A 20,955-nucleotide genomic window follows, 5' to 3' on the forward strand; every position below is an offset into this window, starting at 1 on the left:
AGCTCTTCTCTCTACTCCCAAGAGAAAGCCCTGGCAGGCTCCAGTCTGTTCCTCTTTCTGTCCCTGAGGGATAGCCATGGCAGCTTTGAACTCCCCCGGATGTTTCTGGCTATTCTGAACATTTTTCTTTCACACACCCACAGAGTGGTTCAGTTCAGCGGCCTCACTGTGCCCTCGCTTACACCGACCCCCCCCCCCCCCCCCGGGCCTTTGAATCGTGTAGTCCATACTCCACCACAGAAATCCTGGCATCTGCATCTCACTCACTATAGAAATCCTCACGTGCAACGTTAAGAAACTACTCTAGTATCATGTGCCTCACATTCTGAACCACAAACCCCAGGTGAATGTACAAAAACCTCCTCTCTCCACCATATCTCACCCAGCAACTTCCAAATGAACCAGCTGCTCACACCTATTTAATAGGTGCTATAATTCCTCTGCTGTGTAATCTATTTCCTCCTGGGGCGAGGGCTGTTTCCTTGTTAAAGGATGTGCTCTTGAATCTACTTGGCGAGAGGCAAAGACTTATGGCAGGATGCAATCTCCAAAAGGAAATGCTACCTTACAAGGCGTCCACTTCCAGTGAGATTATTGCATGGTCTTTAAGCAAAGACGAGCTGATCCAAAGACAAACGAAGAGGGAGGTGGGGCATCGAGGTGCCTGCTATGGCAGCAAGAAAGATAGAGAGAATGTTGCTGTCTCAAGTCCCCTAATTGGGATGAACAATTCCATCCTCTAAAGCCACCCTAACCTCCCTTCACCTCTAGAGACAAACGCTGTAACTAGGACAGGATGAGTTAAACCAGCTGGGAGGGAGAGCTGTGATGTCGGGCTATGCAATGTGTTACGGCACTGACCGTTGCTTCCCAGGGAGACAGGGAACAGAAGGTTGCTAACGGAGAGTCACAGGCACACGTGCGCACATGTCAACTCTGCACCTTGGGTGTCTCCAAAGAGTTGGCAGGAAATGTACTATATAGTCGTTCCTAAGACGAGGAACATTTGGTTCTTGTTGGTCACTGAGCATTCGTAGAAGTGATGCGCTGAGCGATCGCCCATGGATACCGCGACAGGACTTCCTTAACTTCTGAGCTGCACCATCTGGGCTCCCGGCAGCTGCTCAGCAAGTCAAATCCCACACAGGACATGAAGGGTCACGTGGTGTCTTATTGATCACACTGAGAGGTGCTGTAACAGGTCCACACAGGACATGAAGGGTCACGTGGTGTCTTATTTACGTTATCGCACTGGAGAGGTGCTGTAACAGGTCGCATGAAGTTGCGCCCGTAGTCTCTTCCCTCCCCGGCTGGTCTAACTCATCCTGTCTGAAGACTTGCTCCTGTCCTAGTTACAACTTCCGTCTCTAGAGGTGAAGGGAGGTTGTGATGGCGTGAGAGAATGGGATTGTTTACAATGTATCCTCCACAGTGGACGGCAGTTCCACATACTCCAAACCACTGGACCCCCTAGAAATTCCACTACGAAGAAGGTCCCCCGAATTGTCTGATTTCTCACCCTCTAACATACAAAGGACCTACCAAAACATCTGGAGTATGTTGTGAAATAATCTTTGTGTACACTGTAAACATGTGTCTTTGCCAAAGAACCTTCTGGTTGGTTTAATAAAGAGCTGTATGGCCAATAGTTAGGCAGGAAGAGGTTAGGCAGGACTTCTGGGCAGACAGAGAGGAGAGGAAATGAATCGAGGTGTGGGAGAAATGCCAAAGGAAACAAACAGGAGGTACGAGATGGCAGAAAGGTTAAAAAGTCACGAGGCAAAAACAAAGATTAATATAATGTTATAAGAACTAGTGGGACAAGCCTAAGCCACAGCCCAAGCTTTAATTAATAGTAAGTCTGCGTCTCATTTTCTGTGAGCTGGTAGCCCAAAGAAAAATCCATCTACAGGAGTTCGTGCTAAGAATTATTCACCTGATGTAATCAGCTTGACATCATCAGTGTCATGAACTGGTCTGAGGTCTAGCGGAAAGGGAAAGTGCTCAGAGTGACTAACAGCATCCCGACACAGGGCTGAGGTAAGTGAAGGTGTACTGCTGACCTTGCCAGCTGCAAGCTGCTTCCGGGGTCGGTCCTAAGAGGTATGGACAAAAAGCCTTTGCCAGTAGGACGGCACATGTCAGGAACGTGATGTGTTGTGTACTGAAGCAATGAAACGAAACCATGTCTGCAATGGGAGCCACCACCTAAGCTGAAGACTAATGGCCTCAGATCTGCTTTCTGCACAAGCCAGATGGAGAACTGAGTGAGGGTGTGGCCTGAACCCCAGCGGTACATCCTCGAAGCCTTTGGTGGTGTCATTCACCTCTGCAATCCTCCAGAAATGGGGCATTGCTTTCAACTCACTGAAGAATAGATGCTCTTTCATTGGCGAGGCTGTAAGCCTGAGATAAAAACATAAGCAGGACCACACTCCTCCTGATGGTGCTGGGGAAGGATCTGCCCCAGGCCCATCTCTAAGCTCCTGGTAGCTTGCCCATCTGTGCCATGCCTTGGTTTGTGACAGCATAATTCCAGTCTTTGCATGATTTTCTCTGCGTGTGCATTTTTGTCTATTTCCCCCATTTTATAACATGGTCAATTGCCAACCTGAGTGGAGGGGAAACTATCTGGATTAGTAAAACACACCTTGGTTGGTGTCTGGGTTAAGTCCTTGATGGATGGCATTATCAGGAGATAGTTAAAGATAGAAGATGGGTACCCAGTTAGAGAAGGGTCACTCAAGATGTATCCTGGAGGGCTTCATCTTGCCCTGGCCTCCCCATGTTTTTCTGCCTCTTGGCTACCATATGAACTCCTCTGCTCTGCCATGCCCTCCTGATACCATCTCGAGTTGTCAGGGACTGCCACAGCAATCGGAAAGCTAACGCGCCAGTCACTAGTAGCTCCTCTACTCCAGCAGAACTCATGCTGACTTAACCAACTGCATTCACTAGGACTCTTCCGAAGACCATGCTTTGAGTTTCTCATTTTCTGTTCATCACCTTCAGCACTCCAAGTCTGTCCCTAGCACCCATCATTTCTTTAATTTTTTTTTCATTTTACATATCAACCCCAGTTCCCCCTTCCTCTTCTTCTCACCCCTCATCCACTCCTCAGAGGGCATAAGGCCTCCCTTGGGGAGTCAACAAAGTCTGGTATATCAAGTTGAGGCAGGACCAAGCCCCTCCCCTCCGTATCAAGGCTGAGCAAGGTATCCCTCCACAGGAAATGAGTTTCAAAAAAGTCAGTGCGTGCACCTGGGATAGGTCCTGGTGTGACTGCCAGCCTCCCCACCCCACCCCACCCCGCAACAGATCAAGCCACCCACAGAGGGCCTAGTTCGGTCCCATGCAGGTTCCCCAGCTGTCAGTCCAGAGTCCATGAGCTCCCACTAACTCAAATCAGCTGTCTCTGAGGTTTTCCCAATCATGATCTTCACTCACACACACACACACACACACACACACACACACACTTGTGCTCATGATCCCTCCTCTCTCTCGACTGAACTCCAGCTCAGTCCACTGTTGGTTGTGGGTCACTGCATCTGCTTCCATGTGTTACTGGGTGTAGGTTTTATGATGACAATTAGGGTAGTCAGTAAGTGCATACCAGGAGGATTTGCAGGAAGCCCCTACTGTGTGGCAAGCACATCACAGTGATGGTCAGGAACTTATGCTGGTTCAGAGATGGTGTCTAGCAATCCTTTAAACATCTGGCTGTTTCCTTCCTCAGTGCACATTCTCCTCAGGAAACAGCCATTGGTCCTTCTGGAAGACTAGGAGAAAGCTAAATAGGATAAATGCTTAGCAGGATGCAGACTCCTTGCTCAAGCAGATCACTGTGGTTTGGATATGCAGTGTTAAAGGCTCATGTGCTGAAGGATTGCCCAATCAGCAGTGTTCAGAAGTAAATAAATCCCTATGATTTGTGGTAAGAAAACACTGCTGAGAAGAGGTAGGAAAGAGGAGGAGGTTGGGCTGCTATAGCAGAGAGAGACCAAAATGTTCTCTTTAGTCCCCAGTTCCACCAAAGTGTAAACACCAGCTCCTGTCTCCTGTCTTCTGGTGAAGCAGCAACAGACCGGAGATCCCACAGCAGGACCATCAAGCAAATTCCTATTCAAGGCCACAGAGCTTCTGCACGAATTCATTCCTCTGGGTAGAAGGGGAAAACAGAAGGGAGCTTGTGGACAGAGAACAAATACTTCCTGGTTTTTAAATTTATTGTCACATTAATGTAAGCTGAAACAGACTGTTACATCGACACCCAACAGCTCAAGACTCAGAGAAGTACATGCTTTTGCTACTGCAGATTGCTTTGAAGCATGTGATGTTACCGCCTGAGAACTGAAAACCTGTGATCTCGAGCCCTCCTGTGGGCGCAGTCACTTGTCAGGACCACAGGAGGGGTCCGAGCTCTGCCAGGCAAGAGGCTGGAACCCACACATCAGTGTGATTAGTCGTCCAGTGCTGGGCACGTGTTGGAAGAACAGCAAACACCAAACGTTTTAATACCAACTAGAGGATTACTGTTTCTACAGGGAAGGACCCATCAATCAAAGCCCCTCGGCTCAAGCTAGCTGTGTTCAGTCTCTGGCACCACAGGCTTAGGAGCAAGCGGGACAATTTCAGCAGCCACCACTTTGAGCTAGACGTTACACTACCACACAAAACGTAAGCATTTGTCACATGTCAACTCTTGGCCACAAAGAGAACATGAGAAACGACACAAGGACAAAACACCACACAGCTGTTGGCTATTCCCACAGAGAGAAGGTGATGACAAATCAGAAACTCTGTATCCAACGTCTGCCTCCAGCTTCCTATTTCACCGTTTTCTGGTGCCGCCATATCCTAAGAGGAGAAAAATAAAGTCTACATTAGCTTTTCAAAATCAAGGAAAACTGCTTCTAAAGTTGCACAAGTCATACACTTTCTAGTTAGGAAACAGGAAAGCAAGCTATGAGGGGAGACTACAAAGCACAAGGTGAACAGGATGTTACCAGGTCTCAAAACCTCACACACACTTGCAATCAGGAGACCAAGGAAGAACTCCACTGTAAGCTAACTAACATGCGAGCAATATGCCAATATGCAAATACCACCATGAATATGCAACGTTTAATCTAAAAAATGCAGAGAGGGCAACAGACCTAAGCCATGTCCTGCTGCCCTCTCTCAACTCAAACTCAGGGGGAAACAGAAGGAGGAGGAAGCATGAATTTTTAATGTTTGTAGTGTATTGCTTGACTACCACCCACCCGTCACCCCCCACACACCAGCACTAACAGGATGTCGATATCTTAGAACATCGCTGAGCTTAATCTGTAGTGCATGGAGTGTATGTACTTCTGTTACTGAAATACAGCTGCCCCTCTGTATCTGTGGTTTCCACATTCGCAGACTCAACCAACTAAGGTTTGAATATATTGTTACAGACGCGCCTGTAGCACACACATACATACCACCGTCTCCCTAGGGGCGGCTGCATCTAAGAGGACACTGCTGGGCCCTGGGGAGGTCTAGGTTCAAGTTTAGTTGGTGAAGTGCTTATGTCATTTACATCCAAACCAGCACTAAGACTTCTTCTCTTAACGTTTCTAAACAGTTTATAATGTTTCTATCAATTTCATGAATTATTCATTGCTCCGGGTCTTCCTCCAGAAGAAAATCAGCCAATCCAGGGATATGCCCTGTTTCCCACCACCTCTCAAGTTAGCAGGTGTTTTGTTGTTTTTATTGTATCTTTGTTTTCTAGAAAATGTCTTCTTCACTCTTTAAAGCAATCATTATAATCATACTGTTGACAATATTAAAAGTCTAACTCAATGTATTTTATAATTCTCTTGAATTTGAAGGTCAGAACTCTACAAACTTTCAAGGCTCTGGCTTAGAGTTTAAAGGTTCAGAGTTAAACATTTATAGACATTAACATCCAGGAAGACTTAATTTTCAAGTCACGTTTAGGAAATATTTAAAACGGAAAGAATGAATTTGAATTTGGTTTCAGTTTCAGTTAACTGTATCGCTAACATGTTTGGTGGGCACACCAAATAGTCACGACTGCTCACACAGGCGACTCAGGTGGGCACACGGAATGAAGTCATGACTGCTCACACACAGGGTCTTAGGTGGTCACACGGAATGAAGTCATGACTGCTCACACACAGGTGTCTCATGTGGGCATACCAAACAGTCATGACCGTTCACACACAGGTGTCTCAGGTGGGCACACGGAATGAAGTCACGACTGCTCACACATTGTTCTGAACTTCCTTGTCCCTGGCTGCAGCCTCAGTATTTACCTGACGCTGTTCTGGTCCTTGAGTCTGCATTTGAGCTGAAGGATGCAGAATAGCCCCCTGCACCTCCACCCAGTGGAGAGTAGGCACGGCTATTCCAGGTGCCAGAGTATGAAGAAGGGTAAGACGGGTGGTACCATGAGTTTGAGAAGGGGGTCGCCGCCCTTGAAGACACAAAAGTGAGTTAGGAATCTTTTTTCTGACCACAGTCACTTCCCTGTTCCTAAGTCATCAAAAAATGTCACCTTTATCAAGCATTTTTACTATGACACAAATTTGGTGTCTACTTCTGCCAATTACAGCAACTGCTGTGGGAACAGAAAGGGGTGGGAAGTAAGCAGTCCTTTCTCTATTCCCAACCCAAGGATGAGCTGCAAGTACCGTGGAACTCAAGACATTCCAAGACCGGCCCAAACTCTTTCCCAGCCTCCCTCTATCACCCGCCAGACTGTCCCTTCCAACTGCTATGTCCTCCCCTGCCTTCTTCACATGTGCTCAGATTCACGCAGACATATTTCTCCTGTCTCTTAGGAGAACATAGGAAGGAAGACAAGGAGGGAAAAGAATAGGCATAATACTGACCAAAGCAAACCAAGCCCTGTGCCTTCCCTCTATGCAAAACTCATATTTAATAGGGCAAGATCGCCATCATTTGTTTCCCTTACAAAACTGAACTGAAAGCATGTAATACTTTGTAAGCAAAGCAGAGGCACGCGGGCGGAACTAAGGGCACACAGGATGAGTGCAGAGCTTACCTATTGCTGCCGAACAAATATCCTAACAGTCCTCCGGCACCCAGGCCAGTCCAGAACCCTGGCCCTGAACTGTCACAGCCTTGTCCTGTGAAAGCACTCCCAAAGCCAGTATTTTGTGGTCCTTAAAATAAAATACACGTTATTATTTTATTAGATTACATTATTAGATTAAGTGCCTTCATACACACATTTTATTATTTCATCTGTACAGTGCTACTTACCAGTAATGTTCAGCCCTCAATTCGTAAATAAGCTGAATTCCAAAGGGGTATTTATCAAGTATTGGCTTTTAACTCAGGAGCACATTTCCCACAGTCAGAGAGACTGAGATGGAGAGGGATTTTTAGGATTTGCAAAGATGGTTTTCCTACAAGATTATCACTTTGTTTCAAGCTCGGCTTCTAGAAGAAAACCCCCCTTTCAGATTTCCCCTTTCTATGCTATAAGGACTCCAGGTGAGAACTATGCCTACGTCTCTAATGGAAAAGGCAGCCTGACATTTAGTAGTTATGACATCAGACCACAAACATCATCCTCCACTTAGAGAAAACTGCACCTCAGTAAGCATGCTAATCTTATATACACCTATGGAACAATAAGCTTGTTCTCTGTCCCCTCCATGTAACCACTACCCACCTCAGACAGCTCCTGACAACGAATAGATACCCACTGTATGTTATCTGAGATAAACAGTAATCAGATTTCCTATACTTTAATTTTGTCCATTCCATGACTACATATGCTTGGGGCCCAAGGAAGTCAGAAGAGGGCATGGAATATTCCTGAGACTAGGTTTTTGGTTTTAAGACAGTTGTGAGCTGCTATGTGGATACTGGGAATCAAACCCAAGTCCTCTGCAAGAGCCATCTTTCCCTCAATATCCTTTTATTATAAAATGGCTCTTTAAATCCTCTGTTCAACTTTAGATGATTACATTTATGTATCTGAGAGAGTGCACAGCACCACAGCAGGCATGTACTGAGGTCAATCCTCTCCTCCCACCACCGGCTCCTAAAGACCAAACTCAGGTTGCCAGGCTCAGAGGCAAGCACCTTGCTCACTGAGCATCTAACCAAATCCCTCTGACCAGTTTTAATGATTTGTATTTTCTCGGATTTATGGATGTCTTTGTAGTCTAGATCCAAGTCTTCTGTCAACAGTACATTTTACAAATTCTTGTCTTTTTGGTTGTGTGCCTCACTTTTAACAGACCAAATCTGTGACCTGCCCTTGTTATTTCTTAATACTGTTTTCTGATTAACAGACATTATGAATTTATGTAAAGTCTAGATTATCTATTTTTCCTTTCACAGTTAGTACTTTTTGTGCTATTAATCTTTATCTAGCCAGATGTAATGGTGGGTGCCTTTAATCCCAGCACTCGGGAGGCAGACAGGCAGACCTCTGTGAGTTCAAGGACAGCCTGGTCTACAGAGTCAGTTCTAGGGCAGCCAGGGCTATACAGTGAGACTTTGTCTCAGACACACAAACACTCAAACACACACACACACACACAGGAAAACTTGCCTATATTCTATTTCATTCTAGTGAGTTGTTTTACTTTTTATGTTAAGTTCTATTTTTATATATAGTGAAGCAGAAATCAAAATAATGTTTATTAACAAATCGACTGAGTCTTCCAGCTAAAATGATGATCTACAATCTACCAGGCAACTTTAACAGTGACCACAATACACTGTAGGAAGCAGAGCAGCAGCCGGCTGCCTGGCTCAGCTGGGAAAGGTGCTGTGCGGCTGCCGCTGTGACAATGGCGAGCCCAGCCCCACACAAACTCAAGAAAGTGGAAGGGAGCGGCCGTCTACGGCCGTCCTCTGACCTCCACATCCACACCATGGCATACCTACCCCCTACACACAGAGACAGTGCATATACACAATAATATGTATGCTTAAAATTTTTCTTTAGAAAAAGAAGGGCTAAGCCGGGCGGTGGTGGCGCACGTCTTTAATCCCAGCACTCGGGAGGCAGAGGCAGGCGGATCTCTGTGAGTTCGAGACCAGCCTGGTCTACAGAGCTAGTTCCAGGACAGGCTCCAAAAACTACAGAGAAACCCTGTCTCGAAAAACCAAAAAAAAAAAAAAAAAAAGAAAAAGAAGGGCTGGAAAGGTAGCTTGATTACTAAGAGCACCTGCTGTTCTTGCAGAGGAGCAAGTTCGATTTCTAGGATGTATATCAGACAGCTAAATAAAACCACTTGTACCTCCAGAGGATCTGACACCCACTTCTGGCCTCCACAAGTACCCACACATGTACAAAAATACATACATTTTTTTTTTTACTTTTTTGAAAAAAGAAGTTTTTGTTTTTTTTAACCCAGTAAACAGACGAATGTTTTGTTTCCAGATGCAACTAGTCTCTTCTTCAGAAACAGACACAAGACTCACCCGCTCACATGCAACCCACTTACTGCCCTTAAGCAGGGAAGCATACCTGTGAACTCAGACTTAAAGCCGGGCGGAGGTGCTCCTGCAGCATTGGTGAACCTCTGATAGCGCTGGGAATAGGGAGGGTACTCGGAATACGGTGGAGGAGAAGCCTGGCCGTCACTGAGGAACAGTTTATACACCGCAAAGGCAAGAGCAAGGAGTACCCCAATGGTAACCAACCCGCCAACACCACAGGAATCCGCAGAGTACAGCTTGTGATAATAATCAGAGAAGCCCTGGTGTTTTCCAGACTCCTTCAGTTTCTTCAGGCCCAGTTCCGTGTAATCCAACTGATACTCCAGGCCGCAGGAACCCCTGAGGACGTACTGGTCTTCAGAGGACTCGTAGCCTTCACAGCTCACCACCGTGCTTCCAAATTTGTATGCGATATCCAAATCGGTCTTACATTCCCACTGTAAAAGAAATAGAAACAGGCTCTGAGAACAAGATTCTTTTCCTTTAGTATATGTCATAGCTGTTACAAAAGGATGCTCCACATTCAAGAATCCACAAATTCAAGACAGTAAAGTATGTAAGGAGGAGACAAACTCAGAGCTTCAAAAACAGCAGTTACATAGCAACCTACTTAAGCTGGGTGGTAGGTACTTTGTGACTTTTCCTTAGTCCCCAGATATATATTAATGTTCTTCTGTACGTGTTAGGTACTCCATAATATACATTACATGTTCTTCTACACGTTAAGTACTCCATAATATACATTACATGTTCTTCTGAACGTTGTTAGGTATTCCATAATATACATTACATGTTCTTCTGTACATTGTTAGGTATTCCATAATATACATTTCATGTTCTTCTGCGCATGTTAGGTATTCCATAATATACATTACAGATTCTTCTGTATGTGTTAAGTATTCAATAATTTATAAACCTGAAGCAATTTTTCAAACTATCACCTGCTTGCTACTGTTGTCGAAGGACTTCCTCTACAGCTAGATTCTCTAGATGGTAAAAGAATCAGCATCAGGGAAGAGGCCCTAATTAGTTATCCAATACCAAGTGGCCAGCTCTTAAATATACATGCCTGCAAAACTGAGTAGACCCAGCACATTGTATTTGCATATTAATTATGTATATTATATATTATCATATACGTGATAATAATTAAAAAGAGGCCATGAATTTAAGGAGAGCGTGAAAGGAGAGAGAGGAAAAGGAAGGGGAAATGATGTAAATCCAGTAAAATAAATTTTTAAATCACCATCTAATAAGATCTAACACTGCACACAGCAGATCACCTTTTGCAAATCGAAACTTTCCACACATATATGGACTGACTTCACAGGGTCTAAATTCTACATAATCTGCTCTAGCTTTTTTAAAGATGTATTTAGAAAACTACAAAAAGAATCCACATTAGCTTGAATTTTACCAGAGAGAGACAGAGATGAGAGACACAGAGGAAGCAGCTGTTCTCAGGCAGGCACAATGGCCCAGATTTATGATGTCAGTGGTGTGGAGTGCTGAGACAGGAGACACAAGGCCCAGGCCAGCTCAGGCTGCACACCAGGTTTCAGATCAGCTGGGGACACAGTAAGACCTCACCTCACTAGAAACAAATGAAACTGGCGTGCAGCTCAGGAGCTGAGCACGGACAACGTTCAGGGTTTGTGTCCAGCACCACCAAAAACTAAGTAAACAATAAGTTCAGTTTAAATTCTTCATTTTAAACAGATAAACTGCTTCCCTCACAATGTTTAGAGATACAAGCTAGGACAGGGTCTACTGCCCTTCTGTTAGGTTTCGTTCAAATTATTTCTCTCTCAAGTTGGCCACACTGTTTCATTGTTTATGAAACAACCTTGCTGAGGTGTGATTCACATAAGATTCTCACACTTCAATATTTTAATAAGTTCATATAGCTTACTAACAGCTTGAAGATCTAATGATCACCCCCAAGGAAACCTCACCTATGAGCAGCCGCCCACTTCCGCTCCTAGCGCCCCACCCTAACTGAACTGCTCTTCCTGCCCCCGCTGAGACATTTGCTGAGAGAAGAATCATAGGTATGCAGGTCTCTGTCACTGTCATCTTTGCTTCAGAGTGCCATTTCCAAGGTTCATCCACGCTACAGCACAAATCAGCACTCTGTTCCTTTTAACAGCTGAAAAGCACTGCACCTTATGATAGACTACATAGTATTATTCATTAGTAAAGGACATCTGGGCTTTTCTGTTTCAACTGTCTCAATAGTCCTGCAAATATCTGGATAGTTTTGGGAAGAACTATGTCTTTAGTTCTCTTGGATATATTCCTAGGAGTCAAATGATTGGGGTATCTTTTTTTCCTTTTCTTTTCTTATTATTATTATTTTCTTTTGCTTTGTTTTGGCGGAGGAGGATTGAGGAAGGGTAGCTCTAGCTGTCTGGAACTCACTACTTAGACCAGATGGCTTTGAACTCAGAGATGCGCCTGCCTCTGCCTCCTGAGAGCTGGGACTAAGGTGTGTGCCACCACACCCAGCTTTGGGGCACCTTCCTTGATGAGTTCTATGAAGCCCAAATGTTGTTTATTTATATAATATGCAATTTTTCTTTTTGCTGTTGTTATCACTATACTAAGCATTGATTTCACTTGGAAAAAGATGTCTGACTTTGTTGGACTAAGTAAACAGAGCAAGCTGAACTACAACAGTGCATGCTAGAGCAGTCTCTGAGTGCCGGGTTTCCTCATAAACCGCTGCTACTGAGCATGCGCCCACATGAGAGGCTCCACTTGGTGACGCCTTCCTTCCTAGCATAGCACTTGTACCTCCTGTGTCTGCACCAGTGTCTTCCACCAGACAGCTCTACACCACTTTGCTGCATGTTCACAATTCAAGTACTTTTTTCACTCTCCTACTAGATGACTTTCCTACTGTCCTAGTTATTGGTATATGACACATTTTATATATGCTTAAAGGGCTCTATACATCATTAGCGCCCACATCCCCATGTAAAAGTATTTTAAAATGTAAAATTGGATGTGAGATGTCTGCATTCGCCAGGAGATTCTAATTAAGTAATAATGGGAGGGTGGAGCTGTGAAACCAGTATCACCAGCAAAAACATGGGCTTGGGCCAGGCAGGGTGGTGCACGCATTTAATCCCAACTTTGTGAGTTCAAGGTCAGCCTGGACTACAGAGCCAGTTCCAGGTCACTAGGCCTACCCAGTGAGATCCTGTCTCAAAAACAAAATAACAAAACTCTGAACTACTTAGGCCATGCATAAAGGTTTTATCAAGCAAGAATATTAGTTTTTCTAAAATACTGATGCCACAACAAACAGCTTATTGGATTAAAATTTGCTGTGCATCAATTTTCACCAAGAAAAGACCTCCACCTTGCAGGGACGCTCATTAAAACATGACTACTGTTCTAACTAGAGATGACTCACTCCATCCTGCAGAGACGCTCACTAAGCTCTGAAGTAAATAGGAAGGCCTCTCCTTGTGGATGCAAGCAGTGAGGACTTCTAAAAGACATTCTCCCACCCGCCCAGCTACCAGGCTCCCAGCCTCATGAGCTGTGACCCATGCTGAGGGGACTTTTGATGATGTAGCTGTCTTAGAGTCATTTCTGCTCCTGTTAAGTAACCCGCCATCCAAGCTCCTATAGGTAACCCCAATAAACATTAGGTCTCCTTACTGTGTGGCTGTCATTAAGTTCCCTGTCTGGGGTGAGGGGATGTCTGCTCACGTCCCCAGGAACAGTGTCACACCACAGAACTCAGGTTGGAACTGTTGCTGCGGCAGGAGCTTTTACCTGCACATCATAGCCGTCCCAGCCTCTGTTCTGACACTGGATCACCTTGGGAGTATAGGCATCACAACCGGCTGTGCCTCCAACACATTTCAGCTGAGGGATAGGGTCCAGCCTCCGGGAGGTGGTGTAGCGGTCATAGTGAAGGGTAAGAGCTTTCACATCCCGCAACAGGATTCTGTCTGAAATAAGAACACACATCAGAGTGAGTACCTCAGACTAGAACAGGAAGAGCAGTTTCAAAGTCAAGTGTCTTTCTTTGCTTTGCAGGTGACGAAGAGAGGACACAAAGTCATCCTGACAGTATCCCAGCCTTTCTCACAAAACTCAATGACCACACATTTAAACCTCTTGTCACTGCATCTTGGGTGCTGTGTAGCCCTGGCTGTCCTGGAACTCGCTCTGTAGACCAGGATGGCCTCTGACCACCAAGTGCTGGGATTAAAGGTATGCGCCACCAACACCCAGTTCACCTTTACCTTTTAAAAGCCAATCTTACTTTCTCCAGCTCCCCATTTCTGTCATAACCACGATTACCAGCCTAAAAAATACCCAATAAGATATAACAAAAATATAAAGCTTAGATACTTATTAGTTTACCAAATACAAACTAGAACACACAGTAAGCTCCATCCTTTAAACTTTTCCCTTCATATGTGTAAGGGGTTTGCAGGTGTCCACACCATCACACATGTGTGGAATCAGAGCACAGCTACGGGAGCCAGTTCTCTGTGCTGAGGGCATCAAACTCATCAGGCTTGTGTGGCAAGTACCTTTACCCACTGGGCTGTCTCACTGGGCCTCTTCATTTCTTAATCAGAATCATGGTCAGTCATTTATGTTGGACACAGATCTCCATTTACAATGCACCTGTCAGACCAACATCAAAACCAATTTAAAACTGGCCTTACAAACTGAAATGCCCCAAGAGCAGGCTCGATATTTACAGCCATGAGAGGTTAACTGGCTAAAGCTCCTCTGGGGGATCCGACACCCTCTTCTGGCATCCACAGGCACCAGCACACACATGGTGTGTGTGTATAACAGCTAAATATAAATTATAGGCTCTTTGCCCCATCTACTGCGAGAATGAAGACCATTCTCAGCAATCAGACGGTCGACATTCCAGAAAATGTGGACATCACTCTGAAGGGGCGCACAGTCATTGTGAAGGGCCCCAGAGGAACCCTCCGGAGGGACTTCAATCACATCAACGTAGAGCTGAGACTTCTTGGGAAGAAGAAGAGGCTCCGGGTTGACAAATGGTGGGGGCAACAGGAAGGAACTAGCCACCGTCAGAACCATCTGCAGCCACATTCAAAACATGATCAAGAGTGTTATGCTGGGCTTCCGCTACAAGATGAGGTCCGTGTATGCTCACTTCCCCATCAACGTCGTTATTCAGGAGAATGGGTCTTTGGTTGAAATCCGCAATTTCTTGGGTGAAAAATACATTGGCAGGGTTCGGATGAGGACAGGCGTTGCTTGTTCTGTCTCTCAAGCCCAGAAGGATGAATCAATCCTTGAAGGAAATGATATTGAACTTGTTTCAAACTCGGTGGCTCTGATACAGCAGGCCACAACAGTTAAGAACAAGGATATCAGGAAGTTTTTGGATGGTATCTATGTGTCTGAAAAGGGAACAGTGCAGCAGGCTGATGAGTAGACCTAAGTTACCAGTTCCAGAAACAAGATCCTGAATTTTAATAAGATTTGGGGTGTCTTTTGGGACAATAAAAGACTTGTATTGAAAAAAATAAAATAAAATAAATAAAAAATATATAAATTATACCGTAATTGGCACACAATTAGAAGAGCTGAACAATAAACTGAATCCAATATTCGGAATTGTGGGTCAACTATGAGGCACTTCCATTCTACAAGGTTGGTGGACAGGACAGGACAAGTTAGTGAACAAACAGGGCTGGGTAGTGGAGTGTGCATAGCCAAGGCAGATCCTGCCACACAGTATGCACAACTGTTCGTCTCTAGCTGGGTATAACCTCTGCACTTAGGAAGCTAAGGCAACTTATGAAGTGGAGGCCAAGCTGGGCTAAATATCCAGATCCTGTCTCAAACAACACCAAGTGATGAGCAAAGCAAGACTGACTGGTGAGATAAGTGACTCACTGGGGGCTGCTCACATGGGGAGCGGATGCAGAGGCCTTCCGTCCTACAGACGGGAGGTGCTAACAGTCATGGAGGTAATCTGTGATCTCTTCTGGCCAACGGCTGGGTTCATGACTGTTTTCAAAATTCAGCAGTAGTAACATGAAGAAAGGAAGAGGCTCCAGAATCTCAACTGATTGCAGGGATAGAGATGGGAGCTAACTGCTAGACAAGATAGCGTGTAAATCTCCACGTGGTTGCTCTGTGTCCTCACAGATAAATGAATCATCCCGGGAATTCCTTCTGTAGGGACCTGACCTGACTGACACACATCTATAACTACACATTTCCCTCATCTTTTTAACCAATTTATTAAAGTATTAATGAAGTTTTATCCCCAGGAGTTCAAGCCCAATTCTGTTACACACTGAGTTCAAAGTCAGCCTGGGCAACATGAGACCTGTTTCAAAAAACAAAAATTAAACAAACAAAAACCCAGACAAGGATTTTTCAAATTTGTATTTGTGTATGTGTCTGAGTGCGCACCAGTAACGTGTGGAGGGCAGAGGACAGTTTGTGACACTGCTCTCTCCTTTCTCCATGTGAGTCCCAGGGACCAGAACTCAGGTCATCGGGCTTGGCAGCGGGCACCTGAGCCCACGGCACCATCTCTCTGGTTTACAAACTAGTGTGTCGTGTCCCTCATGCCCGCCCCCTCGACCAGGAGGGTTTCTCTGTAGAACAGGCCTGGCTGTCCTGGAACTCACTTTGTAGACCTGGCTGGCCTTGAACTCACAGAGAACTGTTGCTCTACCTCCTGAGTGCTGATTAAAGGCATATGCCACAGTGCCCTGCCTAAAAAGTTTTAATAAACATTTCAATTGCATAACTTGGCTTATCTTCTTTATATAAGTCACAAAACTCTCAAAACATAAAGAAAATAAAGGGGGGCTGGAGAGATGGCTCAGAGTTAAGAGCATTGCCTGCTCTTCCAAAGGTCCTGAGTTCAATTCCCAGCAACCACATGGTGGTGTAATGGGGTCTGGTGCCCTCTTCTGGCCTGCAGGCATACACACAGACAGAATATTGTATACAAAAGAAAGAAAGAAAGAAAGAAAGAAAGGAAGGAAGGAAGGAAGGAAGGAAGGAAGGAAGGAAGGAAGGAAGGAAGGAAGGAAGAAAGGAAAGAAAGAAAGAAAGAAAGGAAAGGAAAGGAAAGGAAAGGAAAGGAAAGGAAAGGAAAGGAAAGGAAAGGAAAGGAAAGGAAAGAGCAATGTGTTCGGTATCAACTGTTATCTTTTTTCAACTTCTAAAATATTATTATTTGTTCTCATTTAAAATATAAATTATACTGTATTTTAAAAACAAATAGAGAATCAAATCATGAAAATTACAGAAATGAGAAATCATGACATTCAGTGAACATCAAGAATTTGTTCATTGCTAAAGGGGCAACCAATTACTTCCCTACTTTAAAAAGTTATTAAAGATTAAAATGTAACATGCAGCCTGATTCCCCAGCAGGAACAGATTCATAAACAGCCTCAACTGTTAAGGAAGAGCTCCACCTCACTCCTCATAATGTGAGTTAATAATTAAAACTGGCAGAATTAGAAAATTTTTCACTTTCATTTTCTAACCCTTAAGAGACAGATTCAGCTAAGGAGTAATTAGTGGTAAAACTCTGGCATGGTGCCAAGATGGGTACACAAATTGCTCTCCGATCCAAGTGAGGAAAGAGTAACTTCACAAGAAAGATAAGGCCGCTTCAAAGAGTGATTAACCAGCGTGTAGAAAACAGTGAGTGGATGCCAAGAGGATTTGCTCTCAGTAATGGTCATGCTTGGCTAAAGGAGTTTGACACCAGCCTAGACTACGGAAGCCCTTGTCTGAAAAAAACTAAAAACTATAGAGAACCTGTCTCATTCATAGATAGATAGACAGACAGACAGACAGACAGACAGACAGGCAGGCAGGCAGGCAGGCAGGCAGAGAGGCAGAGAGGCAGTTTTGACCAGACGGCTTAAGCAAATTTCTGGAGCTGACATTGAAGAGTCCTTATTAGTAAATGTTTGACCTAATCCAAAGCAGCCACACTATCCTTCATGCTCTTTCATTACACAGTGGTACCAAACTCAGCCGCAGACAAACACCATACTAAAGCTGACATTAAAAATAAGGTGGGAAATCGTCTTTAATGAATGGAATATAACTTTGGTGCAGCTAGAAGAAAATCCACCTGCAGCCACACACAAACTTAGTTCAACATGGGATAAAGAGCTAAAATCTAAACACTTGGGAAGCCCAGGCAGAAGCACCTTAAGTTCAACGCTACCCTAAACTATATATAGTCTCTCCAAAAAAGAAAAAAAAACCCTAAAATTTCCAAGAACTATATTAAACTTTGCTATACTAAATCCAAATTACTACCTAGTACCTAAAAAACTAAAATAATGAAAATGTTCCATAATTTTAAGGATTACACTATGAATAAGCGAAATAAGAAAAATAACTTGAATTTACCATAGGAGGCTTGAATAACTCAAAGAACACTGAACTAAACTGCCATCACCAACTTAATATGACTTTGGCCAAGGCAATAAATTTGTCTGTTCATAAGTTTCACCACCTGTAAAATTAAGATAGCAATCTTTAAATTTATTGTAAACCTTCGGCATAATTTAATAAAATTGCCTGCCAGAATATTTGATGCATAGTAGGTGACTGAGTATGAAAAACAGTTCCAAGGATATTCAGGAACTATACACACAGGAGTATAATTACCATAACCCCAGAGCAGCATTCTCTAGAGAGCCTTCAGGTCTAAGGATAAAAAGCTCACCTTATACCCACCCCCACTTGTTACATCAGGCAAAGCACACACAGAATCCCCTCAACTCCAGACTCGTCAATCAAACTCTTCTCAGCTGTCAGACTTAAGACAAATGAAGCCAAGGCCCCTGAACTCAATCCTCCCCACACTTCCCAGAATCTTAGGAAACTCATGAACACTTCACTCAAGCCAGAACTATTACGCCATCCTTATCTTCTTTTCCTTCTTTTAAAGACAGGGTTGCTCTGTGTAGCCCTGCTATCCTAGAGCTGGCTCTGTAGACCAGGTTGGCTCTGTAGACCCCCTCCCCATGCTGGGACTGAAGGTGTGCACCACCATCGCCACCCGCCTTCCTTATCTCCCCCACTGATACCCCATCACAACACCCAACTTCAGAACAGTTGAGATAATCCAACAGCGCTGGCTCTCCCCTGACCTAAACAGGTCACTGCTCTTGGCATCTTTTCACTAGGCTCCTGCTTCCGGCCCACCCATTTTCCCTATTTTCCAAAGGCTAACCCACATGAACTTTTGAAATTTTGTATCATATCATTTAACACCTCCCTCTCTTCAGGTTTCTCAAAAATGTCACTTTAACGGTGACTTCTTCCCTGATTGATGGATATTTCTTAAGTCCCCACTTCAGCCTGCTCATTGTTTTATCACTGTCTGTAACTCATTTCACCATGTGTTCACTGTCTACTCCTCAGTAGACGTAAACCCCTCGGGGGCAAGACACTGCTCTTCACAGCTATTCTCTCAGCGCTCAAGGTACAGGTGGGCTGGAGGAAATATCAAGAGGAAAAAAATCGAAAAATTTTAAGTAGTCTTAGAATGGTGCTTCCCCCTCCCCAGACATATTACTGAGTGTTCTATATTACCTAAAGACAACGTAAACAAAAAATAAATTGGGGAGTTGCTTAACCAAGTCTTGATAATTGATATTCCGATCAGATCCCTTCATAAGTCAATTCCTTAAAATGGGGTTGACACCAATCGAGTTAATACTGCAAAATATTTCAGTGCTTTTTGATCCAGAACAATACATTTTACGGCAAGAGTAGACTAAGAACCACTAGGAAGTGGTTCACCATTAATTTAAATGTGGTTGGGTTTTTTTTGTTTTGTTTTGTTTTGTTTTTATTCCTTCTAATTCCCCTGAGTTTACATCTCTAAAGTTCCCCAGGTTTTAAATAAATTCTAATCAGGTCTTTCATTTTCACACAACCTTCTAGGATTACTTAAGCAAAGCGAACAGGTATTTTACAACCACAGTGGCTTCCTAACTCCCAACAACAAAGCATCCTTCTCAAATTAAAGGTTACTCAAGTGTGAAGTGGGGACCGATTGTCTCACTGAATTTAGCACACAGGAAGAAAGTATCTTGCAAAAATAAACCTGTTACTAAATTCAAAATCCAAGCATGTGAGCCGGGCGGTGGTGGCGCATGCCTTTAATCCCAGCACTCGGGAGGCAGAGGCAGGCGGATCTCTGGGAGTTCGAGGCCAGCCTGGTCTACAAGAGCTAGTTCCAGGACAGGAACCAAAGCTACAGAGAAACCCTGTCTCGAAAAACCTAACTAAAAAAAATAAATAAATAAATAAATAAATAAATAAATAAATAAATAAAATCCAAACATGTTCTGCCATTGCTGAATTTTCCATGCCTGACACCTTTCCTCTCCAAACCAAAAATGTCATTTTTAACGTTTATTTCTACATTTAAATAGATACAGGGCTCCCTCCCGAGTAATCAATTCTCATATCATCACCTAAAAGTTTAGAAAATGTACTAACTAGAAAAAAAAAAAAAAAAAAAACAGCGGAAACCCCGTTTACAAAACCAATATAATCCAGAATTCCCAAGTTTGCAGTCCTGGCCCCTAAGCGTGACTCAGAGACTGCTGGTGGCATGGTAACTGCGAGCCATAGCAACAGGCAGCCATGACAACAGTGGGCGATTATGACAGCGAACAGCCATGATAACAAGGTAAGATGCGCAGGTGAAGGTCAAACTTGTCATCAGGACTCAAGGATGCGGCCGTAGTGTCCGAGAAAGCGGACAATCTGGGAGTCCAGGGACATGGAGAAGGGGACTTTTAAAAACAGAACCTTGCGCCCCGCCCACACCTAGAAGTCCTCACCGGAAGAAAAAAAAATCAAAAGAGCCAGGATGGGTACAGAAAAATAAAAGAGACAGGAGAGGACAGACGGGAGGAAACTGGTCTAAAACGGCAGCGATGCAGGGCACGGGCACCCGTCCGTAGGGCGGCACTCACCAGGGTCGTTCCAGCACAGCGCAGGGCCGGCCACTAGCAGGAATGACAGCAGGCGCAACAGCCGGCAGCGCGCGGCTCCCGGGCGGCCGACAGCGGCCACGGCCATGGCGCTGGGTGAAGACGGCGCTCGGCGGCCCGACACCCGCTGCGGAAATGCTCCCGCCGCTGCGCAGCGACCCCAGGAACCCACGGCCGAGAGCAAAGCGACCGACTGCGGAGCCGCGCGACGGTTCTGCGACCTGCGCCACCCTGACGTCACTACCGCTGCGGCACGTAGGCGTCCGTGATTGGCCGCGTCCTGCCCCTCCCCCTAGGGCTTCGCCCCTTTGAGGGCGGGACCAGACAGGGTGCTGTCGCGTGGGCGGAGTCTAGGCTCAGACTGGCGTGTTGTGTCTGACTGGAGAGCGCCAGAAGGTTCCGGAAGGTTCCTTTAGTGAGAAGTTACCACAGTTTAGGAGGCTAA

General features: G+C 44.7%; 1 protein-coding gene across 1 annotated transcript; it reads right to left on the minus strand.

Moving 5' to 3' along the window:
- Nucleotides 1–4,208: 4,208 nt before the first annotated feature.
- Saraf (store-operated calcium entry associated regulatory factor) lies at nt 4,209–20,740 on the minus strand. The gene is made up of 6 exons (XM_057752976.1): nt 20,493–20,740; nt 13,276–13,454; nt 9,515–9,923; nt 7,064–7,184; nt 6,312–6,472; nt 4,209–4,860 (listed from the first exon to the last, which is right to left on the minus strand). The coding sequence occupies exons 1-6, from the start codon at nt 20,596–20,598 to the stop codon at nt 4,835–4,837; spliced, it is 1,002 nt and encodes a 333-aa protein (XP_057608959.1). The 5' UTR covers nt 20,599–20,740; the 3' UTR covers nt 4,209–4,834.
- Nucleotides 20,741–20,955: the final 215 nt, after the last annotated feature.

The sequence above is a fragment of the Chionomys nivalis genome, chromosome 20, assembly GCF_950005125.1.
Source record: "Chionomys nivalis chromosome 20, mChiNiv1.1, whole genome shotgun sequence".
Classification (NCBI taxonomy): domain Eukaryota; kingdom Metazoa; phylum Chordata; class Mammalia; order Rodentia; family Cricetidae; genus Chionomys; species Chionomys nivalis.